At 45.9% G+C, this 23,859-nt stretch overlaps 1 protein-coding gene across 2 annotated transcripts in view; it reads left to right on the forward strand.

Moving 5' to 3' along the window:
• Nucleotides 1–2,085: 2,085 nt before the first annotated feature.
• Nucleotides 2,086–23,859, forward strand: part of LOC140196139 (claudin-11-like) — a 37,059-nt gene continuing 15,285 nt past the window's right edge. The window contains exon 1 of one of the 2 annotated variants that reach the window (XM_072254872.1): nucleotides 2,086–2,179. Coding sequence is in view for 1 of the 2 variants with exons in the window: in XM_072254870.1 (XP_072110971.1) it covers nucleotides 3,685–3,910 (226 nt within the window). In the remaining variant the exon portion in view is untranslated. Of the gene's footprint in view, nucleotides 2,180–2,660; nucleotides 3,911–23,859 lie in introns of those variants that run through there. The other variant, XM_072254870.1, reaches the window with a different exon arrangement.

Below are 23,859 nucleotides of genomic sequence, written 5' to 3' on the forward strand. Positions count from 1 at the left end.
AACAGGAGTCGGCATCTGGCCTGTAGACCCTGTTCCACAATTCAATGAGATGATGGCTGATCTGACAATGGACTCAGCTTCACTTACCTGTCTTTTCTGCTGCTTTGCAAAAAAAATCTAACCCTGCCTTAAATATATTTAATGAAGTAGCCTCTAGTGCTTCCCAGGGTAGAGAATTCCACAGATTCGCTGCTCTCTGGTCAAAGAGTTTCTCCTCATCACCATCCAAAATTTACTCTCCTGAAGCTTGAGACGACCACTCCGAGTTCTAGTCTGACCCACCAGTGGAAACAACTTCTCTGCCACTGAATACAGATCCCTTTCATGATTTTCATTTTTGCTTTAAAAGTTTTGTATTACCTTTATTTATCATATGTACATCAATAAATACACTGAAAGGAATTGTTTCTGTCAAAAATCAAATCAATTCAGCAATGTTTGTGCTGGGTAGCCCACAATATTACTATGCTTCAAGTGACAACATATCATACCCACTACGCACTAACCCTAACCTGTACACCTTTGGAATGTGGGTGGAAACTGGAGGAGAGCCACAGGATCATGGAGAGAAAGTACAAACTACTTACAGACAGCAGTGAGAATCGAACCCTGATCAGTGATTGCTGGAGCTGGGAGGCGTTGTACTAACTGCTATGCTCATTTAATGTTTCTGTATAGGTGCCCCTCATTCTTCTGAATTTCGGTGAGTGTAATCTCAGAGTCCATTGGGTCCACTAACTGGATGCCAGCTGACAAATAAAGTCTGTCCCTTGAACGGAAGATCCTACCAAAAGTGATGGATACGGCCCAGTCCATCACGGGTAAAGCCCTCCCCACCATTGAGCACATCTACGCAGAGCGGCGTCACAAGAAAGCAGCGTCCATCATCCAGGACCCCTGCTAGCCAGGCCATGCTCTTTTCTTGCTGCTGCCGTCAGGAGGAGGGTACAGGAGCCTCGGGACCAGGTTCAGGACTGGGCCACCATCTTGGAGTTAAGTAGTAGTGCAATTACTCGAGTATGACGTTCTCCCTTACTCGAAAATGCCTGTGAGTGACTTTGTTTGACGTGGCGATGCTAAGCACAGGCCGCAACCACGTGTTGCTAGACAGACCGGGGTCAGGGTCCAGTGGCATGGAGTGCAGGATGACTGGGGACCCTTCTGTGCTGCAGCCTTCCTCCGCCTTCACTGCCGCGGCGGTGTGTCGTCACCTCCCGCCAGCTCCGCCATTGAGGCTTTGGTCGGATCCCTCCACACCACGTCAAGATGACGATCCTCAGAGAAACAACTCAAGTGACAGCCCAGGCACATCCACCCTCAGGAGCCCCCCGGAACAATACGAGAGCCCCCACGTTAGTTCACGTCAGTGAGATTGTCAGCTGTCCACTTGAAGTTGCCCTGTACGTGGCAAGAGACGGAGATTAGACCAATCACAGTGAAATACTGCAGGATTTATAGGGAGTTTTAATGTGATATCAAATCCTAATTCGACAAGAATACATCATAGAACATAGAGCATAACACCACATCATGGAGTTAAGAAGTAAAACGATCACTATCAGCCCTCAATACTGTGCCTAGTCTAAGATCAATATAACTCTTTCCTCCCACACAACCCTCCGTTTTTTTCTCACAGTCATGTACCTATCTATGAGTTTCTTGTGTCCCTAATGTATCTGCCTGTAACGCCACCCCTAGCAGCACGTTCCATGCACCCACCACTCTAGCTAAAAAATCCTATCTCTGACGTCTCCCCTGTACTTTCCTACCATGACTTTAAAATTATATCCCCCTGTATTAGCCACTTCCACCCTGGAAAAAAGGTCACTGGCCCTCCGCTCGGTCTATGCCTCATTATCTTGTACGACAGCATCTATCAAGTCACCTCTCATTACCCTTCATCTCCAAAGGGAAAAGCCCTAGCCTGCTCCCTCTTCCCTCACAAGACATGCTCCCTAATCCAGGCAGCATTCCAGCAAATCTCTTCCGCACCCTCTCTAAAAGCTTTTGCAACCTTCCTGTAATGAGTCGACCGGAACTGAATATAGTACTCCAAGTGCGGTCTAACCAGAGTTTTATAGCGTTGCAACATTACCTCAAGGCTCTGGAACGCAGTCAGAAAAGTCGGGAATTTAAGAGGAATTGTAAGAGTGCACTTGGATCCCTCAGCAGGCAAAAAGTAAGTGGAATGCTGGTCTCTGTGTTACTCAGTATGCTGGGAGGACACAGACTTGTCTCCCATATACCAGGGAATCATTAACATTAGGGTTAGGGCTGCTGTGGAGTTTGCTGACGTCTAAGGACAATAGATTTGAAGAATAGGATCACAGCCGGACTTACACATACAGGTTTGGCAATGGGATACCAATTGAATATCATTGTGATTCAGAGGTGAGAATAAGACCCAACATTGCAGGATCTGGATGCTCACCTCTCAGATTGGACTTTGGCCTCGTGAGAGGATGTGAAAGGTGTGATATTACTCTGTCAGTAAAAGCAGAGGAGGTTTCTCAGAGTCCGGTATTCCTGGCAGATACTTCTCATTAAACCACCATCACTAAGCTTTGTGTTCTGGTTCATATCACTCCATTGTGTGTGGGGCTCCACAGGGTACCGGCTGTGGTGTAGTTACACCAGACATGACATACTGGTCTGTAACCCACACTGAAACAGGTGGTGCTCGCGATGTTAAGCCACATAAAGAATGGCTTTATTTGTCATGTGTACATCAAAGTATACATTGTTTTACATCGTCAAATCAGTAAGGATTGTGCTGGAGAAAGCCCACAAGTGTCGAGTGTGGATGTGGAGGGGATGCTTCCTTTACTGGGTGAGACGAGAACCAGAGGGCACAGCCTCAGAATAGAGAGATGCCCCTTTAGAACAGAGATGAAGAGGAATTTCTTTACCCAGAGAATGGTGAATCTGTGGAATTCATTACTACAAACGGCTACAGAGGCCAGTCATTGGGTATATTAAATGCAGATATTGATAGGTTCTTGATTAGTCAGAACAACAAAAGTTACAGGAGGAAGGCAGCAGAATAGACAATAGACAATAGGTGCAGGCGTAGGCCATTCGGCCCTTCGAATAGGGTTGAGAGGCATAATAAATCAGCCATGATGGAATGGAGGAACCGACTCGATGGGCCGACTGGTTTAACTGTGCTCCTGTGTCTTATGGTCTTACACTTCTTTGTCTTGTTCAATGTTTCCAGGTTGTGAAAGGGGTTATTTAGCTAGAGTTAATTTCTTACAGTTCAAACCAGCAACAGCAAAATATATTAGGCACAGACTATACTTCCAGTTAGCAACCTTTTTTTTATATATAACTACAAACAATTTCAAAGAGGAAAACATGCCCAGACTCACTTAAATCCCCACTGGTAGAATGGGAAAGTTGCTTCTGGCCCCTCCTGTAGCCCTGATTGGTTGGTTGAAATTTCAGACCAGAACTTCTCAGAGTTTTTGCTGGATGCAGCCTCACTTTCTTTGAACAGACCACTGAAAGATCTGTACTCCAGCAGTGAGCAGAAAGAAAGTGTTTTTTTCCCTGGAAATACATGAGCGGACGTTGAACTGTGGAAGCTCCTTGTTTATCTGAGTGATCTTACAAAGAGGCTGTGAGAAGAGAAAATCCAAGCTGTTTAATCGCTACTAACCTGGTCAAGTGGTTGAAGACGGGATGAGTTCTGTGTGCCTGCATGTCATGGGTTTCATTTGCAGCACGCTGGGTTGGATTAGCCTCCTGATCGCCACCGGCAGCAAAGAGTGGGTTCAAACTTGCTCGATGCAAGCAAGTGCTTGCCAACAATTCCAAAGCATTAAACTACGGGGACTGTGGACAGAGTGCTATCGATCAGCTGAAGCCTACCACTGCAAGACATTATCCGATATCCTCAGAATCCCAGGTAACGTTGACTCCTGAGTGTCTTGTTAACCCTCTGTTCCTTTCATTAGCACAGTCAGATATTTACATACGTATTCTGTCTTTATCCAACACTAAACTTCAACAGTCAACTATTTTTTACACTTTTTTTATATTTCTTGTGACTTACAGTAATTTTGTTACGTATTGCACAGTACTGCTGCCGCAAAGGAACAATACTCATGACAACCACTCAGCGGTCACTTTATTAGCTGCCTCCTATACCTAATAAAGAGGCCAGCAAGTGTATGTTTGTGCTTTTCTGCTGTGTAGCCCATCGACTTCAAGGTGCGATGTGTTGTGCGTTCAGAGATGCTCTTCTGCGTGCCACTGTTGTAATGTATGGTTATTTGAGTTACCGTCAGCTTGAACCAGTCTGGCCATTCTCCTCTGGCCTCTCTCATTAACAGGACACTTTTGCCCACAGAACCACTGCTCACTGGATATTTTCTTTTTGCTTTTCGCACCATTCTCTGTGAACATTCAAGACTATTGTGCATGAAAATCCCAGGAGATCAGCAGCTTCTGAGATACTCAAACCACCCCATCTGGCACCAACAATCATTCCATGGACAAAGTCACTTAGATCACATTTCTTCCCCATTCTGATCTTTGGTCTGAACAATAACTGAACCTCTTGACCATGCCTTCATGCTTTTGTGAATTGATTTGCTGCCACATGATTGGCTGATTAGATATTTGCATTAACGAGCAGGTGTAAAGGTGAATCTGATAGAGACCACAGGGCATAGGCTGTGAAATGTGTTGTTTTGCAGTAGCAGAGCAGTGCAATATATAAAAACATACCATAAGTTATATTAAAATATATAAAAAATAAACAATTTGTGCAAAAAAGAGAGCAAAATTTTGAGGTAGTGTACGTGGACTGTTCAGAAATCCGGCGGTGGGGTTTGGGGGTGAGGGAGGAAGAAGACGTTGCTAAAATTTTGAGTGTGCAGCTTCAGTGAGAGTCCCTCGCATTGCTGAGGCTGGGGATTGTGGCTTCCTGACCCACTGCAGAGATCTGTGCTCTGAACCAGATGACCCTTCCCGCTGAGTGAGTGTTACACCACAAGAGCTTCTGTTTTCCTACTGCCTGTCAGGCTGAGAATTTCCACGGTTTGAGTCAAAGCAGGTGAATTTTCCCCATGACCTGGGTCAATCCCGATCCCACAGTCAGGTCATTGACTGTCTCTCTCACTCCAGTTTGCGGGAGGTCCCCGGATACAACTGGCTACTGTACATTCCAGCAGTCAGTACACTGACAATGTACTCTATTGTTTGTAGGTAGTAAAAGTTGCTGCTTAAATCCGAATTCCTTGTTTCTCCTCTTATCTGCTGAGCTAGGATTCCTGCTTAATTCCGTCATATGTAGGATTTCCTAAGGTTATTATAGCCGGAGGTGGTAATGGGGATAAGCTCCCATTATCTATTAAAAGCTCCCAATCATGTACGTCTCAAATAGCCTCTGACAACCAAGTCCAGCTCCTGGCTTTCGCGTGTGGTTTAAATACTAAGCCTGGCAGAACCATTTCTACTGACAGGAGAAGGGGCAAAGGTGAGTTACTGGCACCTTAAAACCAGTTGCTTCAGCAAATGAGGCTCGTCAGGCATGGTTGGCAGCTCATCGAGGAGAAGGAAAACTCTGATCTCAAACCTATGCTGCCTTATGGTATTATTGAATGATGGGGAAGTCTTTGGGAGTAAACCCAGGGAAAAATCCAGAGCTGGAGTCCCTGAGGAAGTCTTGCATTGAGTTCAATGCCAATTGGCAACTCCTGCGATGCTGCTGGTGCCAAACTGTATCGGTCTCTGCAGTTCCCTTGAACTCATCAGCTGAATGGAGAGTGGGAACCTGCTACATGGGCACAGCTCGCTCTCTATATCATACTACCCTGGCACACAGACTATAAGGCTATAAGATAGGAGCAGAAGTAGGCCATTCAGCCCATCGAGTGTGCTCCACCGTTCAATCATGAGCTGATCCAATTCTTCCAGTCATCCCCACTGCCCTGTCTTCTCCCCATACCCTTTAATACCCTGTCTAATCAAGAACCTATCTATCTCCCGTTAACTGCACCCAATGACTTTGCCTCCACAGCCGCTCGTGGCAACAAATTCCGCAGATTTACCACCCTCTGACTAAAGTAATTTCTCTGCCTCTCTGTTCCAAATGGACGTCCTTCAATCCTGAAATTGTGCCCTCTTGTCCTAGAATCCCCTACCATGGGAAAAAACTTTGCCATATCTAATCTGTTCAGACCTTTTAACATTCAGAATGTCTCTATGAGATCCCCCCCTTCATCCCCCCTCATTCTCCATAGCTAGCACGCAACATCCATGATTGACCAATGGAAGTCTCATTTCACCTGGGGTTTCTGCCAATGCAGGCAAAAAGGTATCCCAAATGGAAAGAAGTAATAGTGTGATCACTTGAGTTGAGGGGGATGTTTCCCTAAGGGGTTGCCTGTTGCTGGGTCTGTGGTGGCTGTAGAGGCTGATCCGGGATCCACATATTCTGGTGCCATGTGGGCAGGTGTAAGTGGTGGATGTGGTTAGTGGTTGAGTTTTTTGGTTGCTTAATGTCTCTTTCCGCAGATGCCGTGTGTTCCGTGCAGCACAGCGGAGGATATTCTCACGTGGTACAGCTCCCTCTTGAACAGATTTCCTCCGACTGTATCCATTGAGTGCAATCTCTTCCCAGTTCTTAGCTGTAACCTTGAATGTCTTCAGGCTGATTTTGTTGTTATCTTTGAAACATTTCCTTTGCCCTCCAAGGGTTAGAAAATAGAACAGTACAACACAAAACAGGCCCTTCAGCCAACCTTTTAAACTACTCAGATCAATCCAACCTTCCATTTTTCTATCAGCCATGTGCTTATTTATGACTCTCTTAAGTATTCCTATCTATCTGCCTCTACCACCATTCCTGTCACGGCTTGCCACGCACTCTCCACTCTCTGACATCTCCCCCTATACTTTCCTCCAATCACCTTAAAATTATGCTCCCTCATGTTAGTCTCTGGCTGTCCACTCAATTTATGCCCCTTATCATCCTGTACACATCAATCTCAAACCTCCACTGCCTCTCATCAAGGCAGCATCCTGGTAAATCACCACTGCAACCTCTCTAAGGCTTCTATAATGAGATGACCAAAAATGAATACAATATTCCAAATGTAACCTGATCAGGGTTTTATAGAACTACAATATTACATAGAGGCAAAGAAAACCTACAGCACAATCCAGGCCCGTCAGCCCACAATGCTGTGCCAAACATGCACTTACCTTAGAAATTACCTCGGGCTACCCAAAGCCCTCTATTTTCCTAAGCTCCATGTATCTGTCCAGCAGTCTCTTTAAAGAACCTACTGTATCTGCCTCCACCAGCATCGCCAGCAGCCCATTCCATGCACTCACCACTCTCTGCATTTATATATAAAAAAACAACTTACCCTTGACATCTCCTCTGTACCTACTTCCAAGCACCTTAAAACTGTGCCCTCTCATGTTAGTCATTTCAGCCCTAGGAAAAAGCCTCTGACTATCCACATAAGCAATACCTCTCATCATCTTATACACCTCTTTCAGGTCACCTCTCATCCTCCATTGGTCCAAGGAGAAAAGGCCGAGTTCACTCAACCTATTCTCATAAGGCATGCTCCCCAATCCAGGCAACATCCTTGTAAATCTCCTCTGCACCCTTTCAATAGTTTTCACATCCTTCCTGTAGTGAGGCGACCAGAACTGAGCACAGTACTCCAAGTGGGGTCTGACCAGGGTCCTTGCAGCTCTTTAACTCAATCTCCCCCAACTAATGAAGACCAAAATGTCATATGCCTTCATAAACACCCTACCAACTTGCAATTGATGGTCAGAACCAGAATCAGGTTTAATATCATTGGCTTATGTTGTCAAATTTGTTGTTTTGAGCAGTACAGTTCAATAAACATACCCCCCCCCACCCCATGCTTTCCTTGGCTGTGTAATAGACTTAGGGAACACCCACTCCAGTCCTACCAAACCCGTGAGATTGAGTAATTGAATAAGTCGTGCAAAATGTGAGCAGAAAGACGGTGAGGTGGTGTACATGGGTTGGTTCATTGTCTGTTGGTGGAGGGGAAGGAAGCTTTTCCTAAATCACCGAGTGTGTGTCTTCAGGCTCCTGTACCTCCAACATGGTGCCATCAGTGAGAAGGGGGTGTGTCCGGGTGAAGTGGGTCCTTAATGACGGATGCCACCTTTTTGAGGCATCGCCTTTCGAAGAGGTCCGTGATGCAGAGGAGGCTAGTGACCCTGACAGAGCTGGCTGAGTTTACAGCTTTCCGCCGCTTTTCCCGAGGCTGTGTAGTGGCTGCTCCGTACCAGGCAGTGATCCAACCTGTTAGAATGCTCCCATGATGATGATGAGGCAAAAACGATGATCTACCTTTTGTATTTCTGCTTCTGGGCGCTAATATATTCATCAGGAATATATCTGACTTTTCTCAATAGCAAACACCTTAAACACTTGAACCCCTTTCATCCTTTCCCAGTTCATCTCTAATGAGTGAAAGACAAGTTTTTGAGTTTTGATCATATTGGCTCAGAAAGTTATGGGCCAGGTGATGGAAGGTGAGATTCAAATGTATGGACACCCCTAGGCTTGCATAGATATAGTGGGCGGAATAGCCTGTTTTCCTGTACTCTGTGAGTACAGGAAACCGCTCTGAGATTTCTGATCACTCATTTTAATCTAAATCACTTCATTAAGATTTTCTCTTCCCCCACCCACACCCCAATCGGCAGAAGATACAAAAGCCTGAAAACACATACTGTTTCCATCTTCATACCTGTTCATCTTCTATCCTACTGTTATGGGTCTATTGAACAGTCCCGTTGTATGATCAGATGGACTATTGACCTCACGATCGACATCGTTGTGACCCCTGCACCTTATTGTTTGCCTGCACTGTGCTTGCTCTAGAGCTTACACTTTATGCCACATTCTGATAATGCTTTGCAGTGTTCTACCTCAGTGCACTGTGTCATGATCTGATCTGCATGAGAAGTATGCAAGACAAGCTTTTCACTGCCTCTTAATACACATGACAATAAACACATTTTCAAGATTCTGGCTTCTTCTCTCTTCATTTTCAGCCTGAAACATCAACTGTTTAATCACTTCCATAGATGCTGCCTGACCTGCTGAGTTCCGCCAGCGTTTTGTCTGTGTTACTCTGGACTTTCAGCATCTGCAGAATCTGTTGTGCTCAGCAGATTCCTTTCTTTTAGACCAAAGGTTCCCAATGGAAAATGAACCCACATCCACTAATTCAGATGGCACACTCATAACGTCCTCTCAGGGAAGCAATCCTATTCCTCTTAAACTTTTCACCTTTCACCCATAACCCATGACCTTTGGTTATAGTCTCACCCAACCTCAGTGGGGAAAGCCTGCTTGGAGGTCCTCCGTTGGTCATCAGCTGCATCCTAGCTATCTACATGATAAGCAAGCTGGTACAATATTGAGAGCATGCTGTTGCCGAGGCAGCAGGCTCCCCCTCTCCGCACAGCTGATTAATCCAAATGAACGGCAAGGACCAGTACAACTTGGCACCGGCAGCATCACAGGAGTTAGCGTTGAACTCATTGCAGGGCTGCCTTAGGGACTCCAGCTCTGGATTATTCCTCGGGGTTTACTCCGGGAGCCTTCACCATGAGTGGCTCTAGCCACAAGGAAGCAGAGGTTTGAAATCAGAGTTTTCCTTCTCCTAGAAGAGCTGCCAGCCACGGCTGATGAGCCCCTTTTGTCCAAATCAACAGGTTTGAAGGCGCCAGTGACCCACCTTTTCCCCTTCTCCTGTCAGGAGAGTTCCGCTGGGCTTAGTAGCTAAGCCACACGTGAAGGCCTAGAGCAGGATTGGGTTGTCAGAGGCTATTTGAGACTCACGCCTTTGGGAGCATTTAACAGGCAGCGGGAGCTTGTCCCTACTACCACCCCCAGCTATATATAGTGGTAAATAAATTTAACAGGTCCTACAACCTTTGCTGTCTAATAGTTTTCCAGATGTAGACAAACATCAAACAGGTTCTCAAGCAGAGTAACACACATAAAATGCTGAAGAACTCAGAAAGTCAGGCAGCATCAATGGAGGGGAATGAACAGTCAACACTTCAGGACGAGGCACTTCATTAGGACTCAGGTTCTCATCAGGATCTCGAGCAGAACCAGGTGAACGACGGGAGATTTGATAGAGGTATACAAAATTATCAGGGGTATAAATGAAAGCAGGCTTTTTCCATTGAGGTTGGGTGAGACTGGAACTCAAAATCATGGGTTAAGGGTGAAAGTTGAAAAGTTTAAGGGAAACATGAGAGCACAGCCTCAGAATAGAGGGACATCCATTTAGAAAAGAGACGATGAGGAATTTCTTCAGACAGAGGGTGGTGAATCTGTGGAATTCATTGCGAAGTCATCGGGTAGATTTAAAGTGGAAGTTGATAGGTTTTTGATTAGTCAGAGCATCAAATGATGCAGAAAGAAAGCAGGAAAATGGGGTTGAGAGGGATAATAAATCAGCCATGATGGAATGGCAGAGCAGACTCAATGGGCTGAATAGCCTAATTCTGCTCTTATGTCTTATGGTCTTATGAGGGGGAACTTCATCATTCAAAGGGTGGTGGGATTCTGGAATGAGCTGCCAGTGCAAATGATGGATGTGGATTTGATTTCAACATTGAAGAGAAGTTTGGATATGTGCGTGGATGGGTGGAGGATGGGACTAGGCAGAATAACAGTTCAGCAGAGACTAAATGGACTGAATGGCCTGTGTCTATACTGTAGTTCTCTATGAATCTATGGCTATGACTTGCCTCCCAATATGGCCTAATGACCTTTGGATGTGCTAAACTTCCAAATACAGTAAACAGAGTGGTCAATTTGTGCACTAACTAGCCAGGAGATAAGGGCTGGATGATTTGTTTGAGTGAAGGATAAATATTGGCCAGTGTACAGAGAAAATTATCCCTGCTTTTCCTCAAAATTTTGCCTTGGGATATTTTGCATGAACTATTGCTCTGTTCATGGACTGTTTGTCCCACTCTCATCAGGGAGGAGACAACGTAGCATCCACGCCAGGACCACCAGACTCAGAGTTACTTTCCCCCAAGCAGTAAGGCTGATCAACACCTTCACCCACCAGACCACTCTTCTTCATCCCCAACCACCACTTCTTTATTATTTCCTGCCATTTGAATATTGAAAGCTCTGGATACAGCAGAGGTTCCCAAACTTCTTTATGCTATGGACCCTTGCTATTAACCTAGGGGTCCATAGACCCCAGGCTGCGAACCCTTGGGATAGAGTGAATGTTGGGAGTCTAGGACCAGAAGGCATAGCCTCAGATTGAGGGACATCCATTTGAAACAGAAATGAGGAGCAATTTCTTTAGCTAGAATTCATTTCCACAGATAGCTGTGGAGGCCAAGTCGCTGGGCATATTTAAAGCAAAGGTTGATAGGTTCTTCATTAGGCAGGGCATCAAATGTTACAGGGAGAAGTCAGGGGAATTAGGTAGAGAGGAATAATAAAACAGCCATGATGGAATGGTGGAGCTGAATCGAAGGGCCAAATGGCCTAATTCTGCTCCTACGACTTATGATCTTATGTACAGGAACTCCTGTGCCTGGCATCATTTTATGGGCTTACGATAAGTCTATGTATATAAACTACCTTATGGATTTATATTTATTGTGCTTTATTGTTATTGTGTTCTTTATATTATTGTGTTTTTTTTAATGCTGCATCGGATCCCGAGTAACAGTTATTTCATTCTCCCTTACACTTATGTACTGGAAATGACGTTAAACTATCTTGAGTCTGATTTCTTCCTGGCCTCACTTCAGCACTGACACTGTGATGGTCCCTCCGTCGAGTTGGTCTCTGTGTTGTGGGGATTGGAAGGCTCGGTGCAAGAGAGAATTACACCTGTTCTGCATCTCTCCCCTTCTCATCGGATTTCCAATAAAACTCACCAGTCAACACATGACACGCGATGTGACCCTTCACTACTTTTGCAAAGCTGAAAGTAAACTCATTATCAAAGTACATACATACCACCCAGAGATTCCTTTTCTTACGAGCATTCATAATATATGGGAAGAAACACGACAGTATCAATGAAAAAAGCGCACACAACAGATGGACCAACAAAATGTGCAACTACGAAAATAAAAAGAAAATGAAAATAATTATAATAATAAATAAATAAAACAGTAATGCACAAAAATTCTCAGCACCCTAGGTTTTTTATATGGTTTCAGAAGGCATAGGCTCAACAGTGCTCTGATCTCAACATCACTAAGGCTGTCTGGGATGACCCAGAAGCAAGTGAGACAGCCAAAGTCTACAGAAGATCTAGACAAATAGGAAGAACCAGCAAAAAAAAAGTAGCAGATGGAATACAATGTTGGGAAATGTATGATAATGGATTTTGGTAAAAGGAACAATCGTGCGGTCTATTATCTAAATAGGGAGAAGGTTCGAACATCAGAGGTGCAGAAGGACTTAGGAGTCCACGTGCAAGACTCCCAGAAGTTTAATTCACAGGTTAAGTCTGTGGTAAAGAAGGCAAATGCAATGTTAGCATTTATTTCAAGGGGAATAGAATATAAAAACAAGGAGATAATGCTGAGCCTTTATAAGACACTAGTCAGGCCGCACTTGGAGTATTGTCAACAGTTTTGGGCCCCATATCTCAGAAAGGATGTGTTATCATTGGAGAGAGTCCAGAGGAGGATCATGAGGATGATTCTGGTAATGAAGGAGTTAACAAATGAGCGTTTGGCAGCTCTGGGCCTGAATTCACTGTAATTTAAATTGTAGGGAGATCTCACTGAAACCTACCGAATGCTGAAAGGACTATATCGGGTGGATGTAGAGAGGATGTTTCCTCTAGCGGGGGTGTCCAGACCTAGGGGGCCTCAAAATTGAGGGGCCATCTTTTAGAACAGAGGTAAGGAGGATTTTTTTTTGGCCAGGGAGTAGTGAATCTGTGGAATGCTCTGCCATGAGTGCGGTGGAGGCCAAGTCAGTGGGTATATTTAAAGCAAAAGTTGATAGTTTCCTGATTGGTCAGGGTTTCAAAGAATATGGCGTGAAGTCAGGTGTGCGGGTTGAGTGGGATCCGGGATCAGCCATGATGGAATGGTGGAGCAGACTCAATAGGCAGAATGGTCTAATTCTGCTCCTATGTCTTATGGTCTAAGAACTGTTGCAAGTTCTCCAAGATGCTTCCACAACCGATCAGCTGATTTTCTGATAAAACTACACAACTGCAAAACCTGAGAACTGATGCAGTTTTAAAGACAAAGGGTGCTCACGCCAAATATTGGTTTGAGCAACACACACAAAATGCTGGTGAATGCAGCAGACCAGGCAGCATCTATAGGAAGAGGTGCAGTCGACGTTTCGGACCGAGACCCTTCGTCAGGACTAACTGAAAAAAGAGCTAGTAAGAGATTTGAAATATTGATTTGATGTAGTTTTTTTTACTGTTTACTGCTCTTTATAGTAAAATCTTTGATATTTAGAAACTTTTCATTTCATTATTTTTGAAAAAATCTTCACTTTACAGAGATTTTTACGTGCCTAAAATTTTTGCACTATACTGTCCATAGATATAGATAGATAAGTAGGCTGATAGATAGATAGGCAGATAGATAGACAGGTAGATAGATAGATAGACAGGTAGACAGACATAGAGAGACAGATACAATAGATAGATAAATAGATAGATAGACAGACAGACAGATAGACAGGTGGACAGATTTAACCAATTTCCCCCGGGATCAATAAAGTATGACTATGACTATGAGACAAAGAGAGACAGATACAGTAGATACATAAATAGACAGACAAACAAGCAATAAATATTGAGAGCATGTGTTGTCGCCTGAGTCCGTGGGTTGTGAAATCAGCACGGTGTTGTGGTGAGTGAAGTTATCCCCTCAAGTTCAAGAGCCTGATGGTTTCGGGGTAATAACTGTTCTTGAACCTCGGGGTGTGGGACTTGAGGCTCCTGTACCTCCTTCCTGATGGCAGCAGTGAGAAAGGAGCGCACCTAAAACCCCGAAGTTTATTGTTTCACGCAACAATGCGGCTGAAAGTCCTTTTCGATTCGTCACCGTTCTCAGTTGGTAATTGCAGGGCCTCTGTCTGTGCATCGGGGCAATGGGAGCGCTGTGCGTGTGAGCGCGGCGAGACTGGCGGTGTTTTCGCAGCTGTGAGCTGCCTAACCCGTGAAAGATCGGCAGCAGCTGTGGGCTGCGTTGTATAAACACAGGAAAGCCGACAACCTGGAGCAGCTGAAAGGTGCCAGGCACGGGGGAACAAAAGCAACCCCTTTTCCTATCGCTGCTTTGTTTCCTTGCAAGTAAACAACTAAATATTATAACACTACGTGGCCGATGTGAGGCAAAACTATACCTCTCCAACAGGAAACACATTCAAAAGAATATTTTACCCCTTTACGTCAACATCATTCAGCCAGACAAACAATTGTTGTTTCATTGTCCCTGGTCTCTGTATTCACAGGCGGTGGATCACATCTGTTCCTATCTGTCAGTATCACTCACGTAATTTTACAGCCCACTTTCTGTCACAACGTATCCAGAACCCTCTCGCTGTCTACTCCCTGGTGCATTCCCTCTCCCCTTCCTCCCGGCCCCTTCCCCCTCCCTCCATTCCTCCCCTCTCCCTTTATCATCTCTCCCTCCCCATCCCCTCTCCTTTCCTTCCCTCCCCCTTCCCTTCAACCTCTCCCCTCTCTTCCCCTCCGCGTCCCTTCATCCCTCTTCACCCCCTCTCCCTTCATCCATCTCTCTCTCCATCCCTGTACCTCCTTCCCCTCTCCCTAAATCCCCTCCTCCTCACTCTCTCTCTCCCTTCTCTCTGTATCTCACTTTCCCTTCCCCTTCCCCCTCGTTCGCTCTTTCTCCATTCCTCCCTACATCAGTCCCCTTCCCCCCTCTCCCTCCCTTTCTCTGCCTATCTCTGCCTGTCTTTTACCCCCTCTCTCCTTCTCCCTTCTCTCCTCTTTCCCTCCCTATCTCCCTTCCTCCCCTCCCTCTCTGACTTTCTCCATCTCTCTCAATGTCTTCCTCTCTCTCTCCTATCTAGCTCACTCTGCCTTCCGTCCATCCCTCTCTCTCCTCTCCTTCCCTTGACTGTGTTCTTCTCTCTTGTCTATGTCCCTCTCTCTCTTCGATTCATGGTGTAGTGTTACCATCAGACTGGCCCTGTGTTCATTCAGTAATCCTCACCATCCCGATTAAGACAAGCATTAATCAGGCTGTGATTAATCAGTGAGTGTGCGACTGATAGCCGAGTGTGAGTGTGTGACTGATGGAGTGTGAGTGTGTGACTGATGACCGAGTGTGAGTGTGTGACTGATGGCCAGCGTGAGTGTGTGACTGATGGCCAGTGTGGGTGTGTGACTGATGGCCGAGTGTGAGTGTGTGACTGATGGCTGAGTGTGTGACTGATGGAGTGTGTGAGTGTGACTGATGGAGTGTGAGTGTGTGATTGATGGCTGAGTGTGAGTGTGTGATTGATGGCTGAGTGTGAGTGTGTGACTGATGGCCTGTGTGAGTGTGTGACGGATGGCCGAGTGTGAGTGTGTGACGGATGGCCAGTGTGAGTGTGTGACTGATGGCCAGTGTGAGTGTGTGACTGATGGAGTGTGAGTGTGTGACTGATGGCGGAGTGTTAGTGTGTGACTGATAGCTGAGTGTGAGTGTGACTGATGGCCAGTGTGAGTGCATGACTGATGGCTGAGTGTGAGTGTGTGACTGATGGAGTGTCAGTGTGTGACTGATGGCCAGTGTGAGTGTGTGACTGATGGCCGAGTGTGAGTGTGTGACTGATGGCCGAGTGTGAGTGTGTGACTGATGGAGTGTGTGAGTGTGACTGATGGAGTGTGAGTGTGTGATTGATGGCTGAGTGTGAGTGTGTGATTGATGGCTGAGTGTGAGTGTGTGACTGATGGCCTGTGTGAGTGTGTGACGGATGGCCGAGTGTGAGTGTGTGACGGATGGCCGAGTGTGAGTGTGTGACTGATGGCGAGTGTGTGACTGATGGCCAGTGTGAGTGTGTGACTGATGGAGTGTGAGTGTGTGACTGATAGCTGAGTGTGAGTGTGACTGATGGCCAGTGTGAGTGTATGACTGATGGCTGAGTGTGAGTGTGTGACTGATGGAGTGTTAGTGTGTGACTGATAGCTGAGTGTGAGTGTGACTGATGGCCAGTGTGAGTGTATGACTGATGGAGTGTCAGTGTGTGACTGATGGCTGGGTGTGAGTGTGACTGATGGCCTGTGTGAGTGTGTGACTGATGGCTGAGTGTGAGTGTGTGACTGATGGAGTGTGAGTGTGTGACTGATGGAGTGTGAGTGTGTGACTGATGGAGTGTGAGTGTGTGACATGGCCGAGCATGAGTGTGTGACATGGCCGAGCATGAGTGTGTGACTGATGGAGTGTGAGTGTGTGATTGATGGCCGAGTGTGAGTGTGTGACTGATGGCCGAGTGTGAGTGTGTGACTGATGGAGTGTGAGCGTGTGACTGATGGCAGAGTGTGAGCGTGTGACTGATGGCGGAGTGTTAGTGTGTGACTGATGGCTGAGTGTGAGTGTGACTGATAGCTGAGTGTGACTGATGGCCAGTGTGAGTGTGTGACTGATGGCTGAGTGTGAGTGTGTGACTGATGGAGTGTCAGTGTGTGACTGATGGAGTGTGAGTGTGTGACTGATGGAGTGTGAGTGTGTGACTGATGGAGTGTGAGTGTGTGATTGATGGCCGAGTGTGAGTGTGTGACTGATGGCCGAGTGTGAGTGTGTGACTGATGGAGTGTCAGTGTGTGACTGATGGCCGAGCGTGAGTGTGTGACTGATGGCCGAGCGTGAGAGTGTGACTGATGGAGTGTCAGTGTGTGACTGATGGAGTGTGAGCGTGTGACTGATGGAGTGTCAGTGTGTGACTGATGGAGCGTCAGTGTGTGACTGATGGAGTGTGAGTGTGTGACTGATGGAGTGTGAGCGTGTGACTGATGGAGTGTCAGTGTGTGACTGATGGAGTGTCAGTGTGTGACTGATGGAGCGTGAGTGTGCGACTGATGGAGTGTGAGTGTGTGACTGATGGAGTGTGAGGGTGTGACTGATGGAGTGTCAGTGTGTGACTGATGGCTGAGTGTGAGTGTGTGACTGATGGCCGAGTGTGAGTGTGTGACTGATGGAGTGTCAGTGTGTGACTGATGGCCGAGCGTGAGAGTGTGACTGATGGAGTGTCAGTGTGTGACTGATGGAGTGTGAGCGTGTGACTGATGGAGTGTCAGTGTGTGACTGATGGAGTGTCAGTGTGTGACTGATGGAGCGTGAGTGTGTGACTGATGGAGTGTGAGTGTGTGACTGATGGAGTGTGAGGGTGTGACTGATGGAGTGTCAGTGTGTGACTGATGGCTGAGTGTGAGTGTGTGACTGATGGAGTGTGACTGATGGCCGAGAGTGAAGTGCCACACAGTGTCACAGTGAGAAGAGACACTGTCTCACAGCACTAGACATCCACACTATAGGCAGATTGTGATTAACCTGAGTGGGTGCAGAGAAGATTCACGACAATGTTGACACAAGGGACTGTGGATGCTGCAGTCTTGAGCAACACACAGCCTGCTGAGGAAGTCACGTTCAATTTTAATTGTCATCATCCATACATGAATGCCCATGAAAACAGACAAACGAAATAGCGTTACCTCGGGGCTGAGGTGTGAAACACAGTACCAACAGACAAGCATAAGATAGCAGCAAGCATAGGGTCACACACAAAATATATAACATAGTCCGAATCGGAGTGTCATGTCTGTGGATTGATGGTGCTTGGAGAGTGTTGGCGAGAGCAGTCCGCAGACAAACCCAGCCCAAATTGTCTTCCATCAGGTGAACACCGGAGCTCAGCACTGACGGGCCCCCAAACCAGCACAGACTCCGCACCACACCGCCTCAGGCATCGCCTCTCCCGAGAGACTGCAACAGGCAGCACCACCGCATGAAGGGCTGGTCCACACTACATCTGACGCCATGCAACTCCCCAGCTGTCAGTCTCATCAATGAACCGGACCTGTAGTATTCTCCATATCCAATATCGAACCGGGTCTTGCCATCACAAGAAAAATGAGTTGACCAGCATCCAGGTCATATTCTCTTCTCAATGCTGCCATCAGGAGGAAGGTAAAGGAGCCTCAGGACCAACACCACCAGATTCAGGACGAGTTACCACCACTCAACGATCCGGCTCTTGAACCAAAGGGGATAACTTCATATAAATAATGCAAATATAAATAACGAGAGCATGAAATAACACGATAAAGAATCCTTAATGTGAAACCATTGGTTATGGAACTCCAGAAATAGAATGAATGTAGTTATCCCCTTTTGTTCAAGAGCCTGATGGTCAAGTGGTCACAACTGTTCTTGAATCTGGTGGTGTGAGTCCTGAGGCAATTGTAACCTCTGCCTGACGACAGCAGTGAGAAGAGAGCAGGGCCTGGGTGGTGAGGATCTTTGATGATGGATGAACTTTTCAATGACAGTGTTTCACGTAGATGTGCTCAATGGCTGGGAGGATTATACCTGTGATGTAGTGGGCTGAGTCCACCACCTTTCGTAGGATTTTTCACTCAAAGGCATTGGTGTTCCCATACTAACCATACTGCAGCCAGTCAGCACACTTTTCACCACACATCTATAGAAGTTTGCCAAGGTTTTGGATGACACGCCAGATCTCCACAGACTCCTGAGGAAGTAGGGGTGCTGTTGTGCTTTCTTTTATAGGCCTTGTGAACCTGAATGAATTCTTTGAGGATGTAACAAAACACATTGATGAAGGTAGAGCAGTGGATGTAGTGTATATGGATTTGGTAAGGTATTTAATAAGGTTTCCCATGCGAGGCTCATTCAGGAAGTAATGAGGTACGGGATCCAAGGCGACCTTGCTTTGTGGATCCAGAATTGGCTTGTCTACAGGGGGCAAAGGGTGGCTGTAGATGGCTTATATCCTGCATGGAGGACGGTGACCATTGGTTTTCCGCAGGAATCTGATCTGGGACCCCTCCTCTTTGCGATTTTTATAAATAACCTGGATGAGGAAGTAGAAGGGTGGGTTAGTAAGTTTGCTGATGACACAAAAGTTGGGAGTGTTGTGGATAGCCTGGAGTGTTGTCAGAGGTAATATGGGACATCGATAGGATGCAGAGCCTGGGTGAGAAGAGGCAAATGGATTTCAACCCAGATCAGTGTGAAGTGGTTCCTTTCAGTCGGTCAAATTTGAATACAGAATATAAAATTAATAGTAAGACTCTTGGCAGTGTGGAGGATCAACAAGATCTTGGGGTCCATGTCCATAGGACACTCAAAGCTGCTGTGCAGGTTGCCAGTGTTGTTAAGAATGAATTCAAGAGCCATGAGGTAATGTTACAGCTATATAAGACCTTAGTTAGACCCCACTTGGAGTACTGTGTTCATGTCTGGTCACCTCACTACAGGAAGGATGTGGATACTCTTGAGAGAGTGCAGAGCAGATTCACAAGGATGTTGCCTGGATTGGAGTGCATGCCTTTTGAGAACAGGTTGAGTGGATTGGACCTTTTCTCCTTGGAGCGATGGAGGATGAGGCGACCTGATAGAGATGTATAAGATGATGAGAGGCATTGATCGTGTGGATAGCCAGAGGATTTTTCCCAGGGCTGAAGTGGCTAAGATGAGAGGGCATAGTCTTAAGGTGCTTAGAAGTAAATACAAGGAGGATGTCGGAGGTAAGTTTTTCATGCAGTGTGTGGTGAGTGTGTGGAATGCACTGCCCGCGAAGGTGGTAGAGGCAGATACAATAGGATTTTTTAAGAAACTTAAATACGTATATGGAGCTCAGGAAAATAGAGGGCTATATTTCTCTGGACAATGGTGCACCCACAAAACATATCCGTGTACAAATTACAGAGGAGGAGATGTTTGCTACCCTGATGCAAATCAGGGTGGATAAATCCTCAGGGCCTAACAAGGTGTACCCTCAGACTCTATGGGGTGCAAGTGCAGAAATTACCGAGGCCCCAACAGAGATATTTAAAACATCCTTAGGCCAGAAGAGGTGCCAGAGGATTGGAGGATAGCCTAAGTTGTTCCACTGTTTTAAAAAAGGCTCTAAACAGAAACCAGGAAATTATAGGCTGGTGATTCTGACATCAGTTGTAGGAAAGTTATTGGAAGGTATTCTAAGGGACTGGATATACAAGTATTTGATTGACTTGGACTGATTAAGGATAGTCATCATGGCTTCATGCATGGTAGGCCATGTCCAGCCAATCTTATAGAGTTTTTTGAGGAATTTGCTAAGGAAGTCGATGAAGGCAAGGCAGTGGATGTTGTCTACATAGATTTTAGTAAGGCATTTGAAAGGTCCCACATGGGAGGCTGGTCAAGAATGTTCAATCACCCAGCATTCAGGCTGAGGGAGTAAATTGGATTAGACATTGGCTTTGTGGAAGAAGCCACAGAGTGGTAGTAGATGGTTGCCTCTCTGACTGGAGGCCTATGACTAGTGGTGTGCCACAGGGATCAGTGCTGGGTCCTTTATTGCTTATCATCGTATCATTGATCTGGAAGATCATGGGTTAATTGGATCAGCAAATTTGTGGATGGCACCAAGATTGGGTGTGTAGTGGACATTGAGGAAGGTTATCATTGCTTGCAGAGGGATCTGGATCAGTTGGAAAAATAGGTTGAAAAATGGCAGATGGAATTTAACGTAGACAAGTGCAAGTTTTGCACTTTGGTAGGACCAACCAGGGTAGGTCTCACACAGTGAACGATAGGGCACTGAGGAGTGTGGTAGAACAAAGGGATCTGGGAATACAGGTACGTGCTGTAGGTGGTGTCACAGGTAGATAGGGTTGTAAAGAAAGCTTCTACACCTTGGCCTTCAGAAATCAATGTATTGACTGCAGAAGATGGGATGTTATATTGAAGTTGTATAAGATGTTGATGACGCCTAATTTGGAATATTGTGTGCAGTTTTGGTTACCTATCTACTGGAAAGATGTAAATAAAGTTGAAAGAAAACAGGGAAAATTTGCAAGTAAGTTGTCAGGTGTGGAAGACCTGAGTTATAACGAAAGGTTGAACAGATTAGGACTTTATTCCTTTGAATGTAGAAGATTTAAAAAAGATTTGATAAAGATATACAAAATTATAAGGGGCATGGATATGAAAGAAATACAGCCAGACTATTCACTAGGAGGCTTAATTATGAGACAAAAGCTCATATATTTTGGCTACATCATGAGAAGACAGGATTCCTTGGTTAAGTAAAAAACAGAAAGTAAAAGAAGGAGAGGACAACAGAGGCTACGATGGATAGATAGTATTACTCAGACAATGTGTATGTCCTTGGGGGATCTTAGAGAGGCAGTTTCCAACAAGAAGGCTTGGTGTACAGGGGTCCGTGAGGTCACAAAGAGTCGGACTCAACTTAACGACTGAACAATATAAATATGGTAAATGCAAGCAGCCTTTTTCCACTGAGGTTGGGTGGGACCACAACCAGAGGTCATGGGTTAAGGGTGAAAGGTGAGAGGTTGAAGGGGAAATTTCTCCACAGTTGGTCGTGAGAGTCAGCACAAGTGCGCACGCCAGCTCGATTCCAATGCTTAAGAGCAGTTTGGATAGGTACATGGATAGGAGGGATACGGAGGGCTCTGGTCCTGGTGAAAGTTGTTGTGAACAGGCAGTTTAAATGGTGTCAGCTTGGACTAGATGGGCCAATATGCATGTCTCTGTGCTACACTTCTCTATGACTATGACTCTATCACATACAACATGTAAAGCAAAATATTATACTATAAATAAGATAATAAAATATCATTCAAAATGTATGTAGTAAGGTACAGTACGGGTAAACAATAAACAGTAAACATCTCGCTGACCCAGTGACGAGACCTCGGTGGTGGCAGGGTATTCATTAGTCTCACAACCTGAGGGAAGAAGCTGTTCCCCAGTCTGGAAGTCTGAGTCCTGATTCTCCTGTACCTCCTTCCTGACGGTAGTGATTGTGGATGGGTGGTGTAAATCCTCAACACTGCTTTGAACCCTTCATCTGCAACACTCCAGTAAACGTCACAAATAGGGGGAGGAAGACCCCCAATGATCCTTGGTGATTTTTACTGTCCTCTGTAGGGTCTTGCGGTCTGATACCTTGCAATTTCCGTACCACACAATGATGCAATCAGGCAGGACACTCTCAACGGTGCTCCTGTAGAAAGTTGGTAGAAAAAGGGCACAGAGCCTTGCACACCTCAGTCTCCTCAGAAAGTGTAAACACTGCTGTGCCTTCATGACTAGTTAGGAGGTGTTGAGGGTCCGTTATCTGTAGACCAAGGAACTTTGATCTCTTCACTCTATCCAAGGCAGAGGTATCGATGTGCAATGGAGCGTGGTCAACCTGTGCCTTCCTGAAGTCCACAATCATCTCCTTTGTCCACATTGAGACTCGTGTTGTTGTTCTCACACCATTTGACCAAGCTCCCTGTATGCTTGCTCATCATTGTTACTGATGAAGCCAACCACTGTTGTATTATCACCGAATTTGATGATGCAGTTTGAGCCGGATCAGGCAGTGCAGTTGTGAGTCAGCAGTGGACTGAGCACACAGCCCTGGGGGTGGGGGTGGGGGATGGGGTGTGGGAGCACCAATGCTCAGCATGATGGAGCTTGAGATGTTGCTGCCAACTCAGACTGACTGGGGTCTTTCCATCATGAAGTCCAAGATCCAGTTTGAGAGAGGGGTGTTGAGTCCCAACGAGGACAGCTTACCACCAGAATCTCTGGGATGATCGTGGTAAACACTGACTGAAGTCGATGAACAACATCCTGGTGTACAGAACATCATTTTCGAGGTGGGATAGGATGGAGAGGCTATAACATCATCAGTGAATCAAGCTGATCTTTAAGCAAGCTGGAAAGGATCCTATGTTGGATTTTATATGATTCGATAAAAACCGCACGTAGCACTTTAGCAAGTTGTGAATCTGGGGAATTCATTACCACAGATGGATGTGGAGGCTGAGTCATTGGGTATATTTAAAAAAGAGGTTGATAGGTTCCGATTAGTGAGGGTGTCAAATGAAACTGGGAGAAGGCAAGAGAATTGGGTTGAAAAGAATAATAAACCAAACATGATGAAATTGTGGAGCAGACCTGATGGGCCAAATGGCCTAACTTTGCTCCTATATTTTATAGAGTCATAGAATCATTGAAAAATACAGCACAAAACAGGCCCTTTAGGCCACCCAGTCCAGGGCAGTTTCTTATTTCTCAGTTCCACTCATAACGCTTCTCTAGTCAAGATCTGCAGTCCGTCCTGACGGAACGGTGTGTGACAATTTCCCTGCCTACTAACGCCACCCCTCCTTCCTTAATCCCTCCTGCTCTGTCACACCTAAAACAACAGAACCCCTGAATACTAGGCTGCCAGCCCTGCCCCTCCTGTAACCAAGCCTCAATGACGGCTACAATGTCGTAATTCCAGGCTTTCCTACAATACCGTACTTCTTGCATTGAAATATATACAACTCAGGGCACTAGTCACACCATGCTCAACCTTTTGATTCCTAACTTTGTCTGAGGTCTTACCAAAAATCTGTCTCCACAAGCTCTCCACTAACTGTTCTGGCACTCTGGTTCCCATCGCCTGCAACTCTAGTTTAAACCCAACCATGCAGCATAGCAAATCTTCCTGCTAGAATATTAGCCCCTTCCTGCTAGAATATTAGCCCCTTCCAGTTCAGCTACAAACCGTCCCTTCTGTACAGATCCCACCTTCCCCAGAAGAGAGCCCAATGATACAAAAAATAG

Source organism: Mobula birostris, chromosome 4 (genome assembly GCF_030028105.1).
Source record: "Mobula birostris isolate sMobBir1 chromosome 4, sMobBir1.hap1, whole genome shotgun sequence".
NCBI lineage: Eukaryota > Metazoa > Chordata > Chondrichthyes > Myliobatiformes > Myliobatidae > Mobula > Mobula birostris.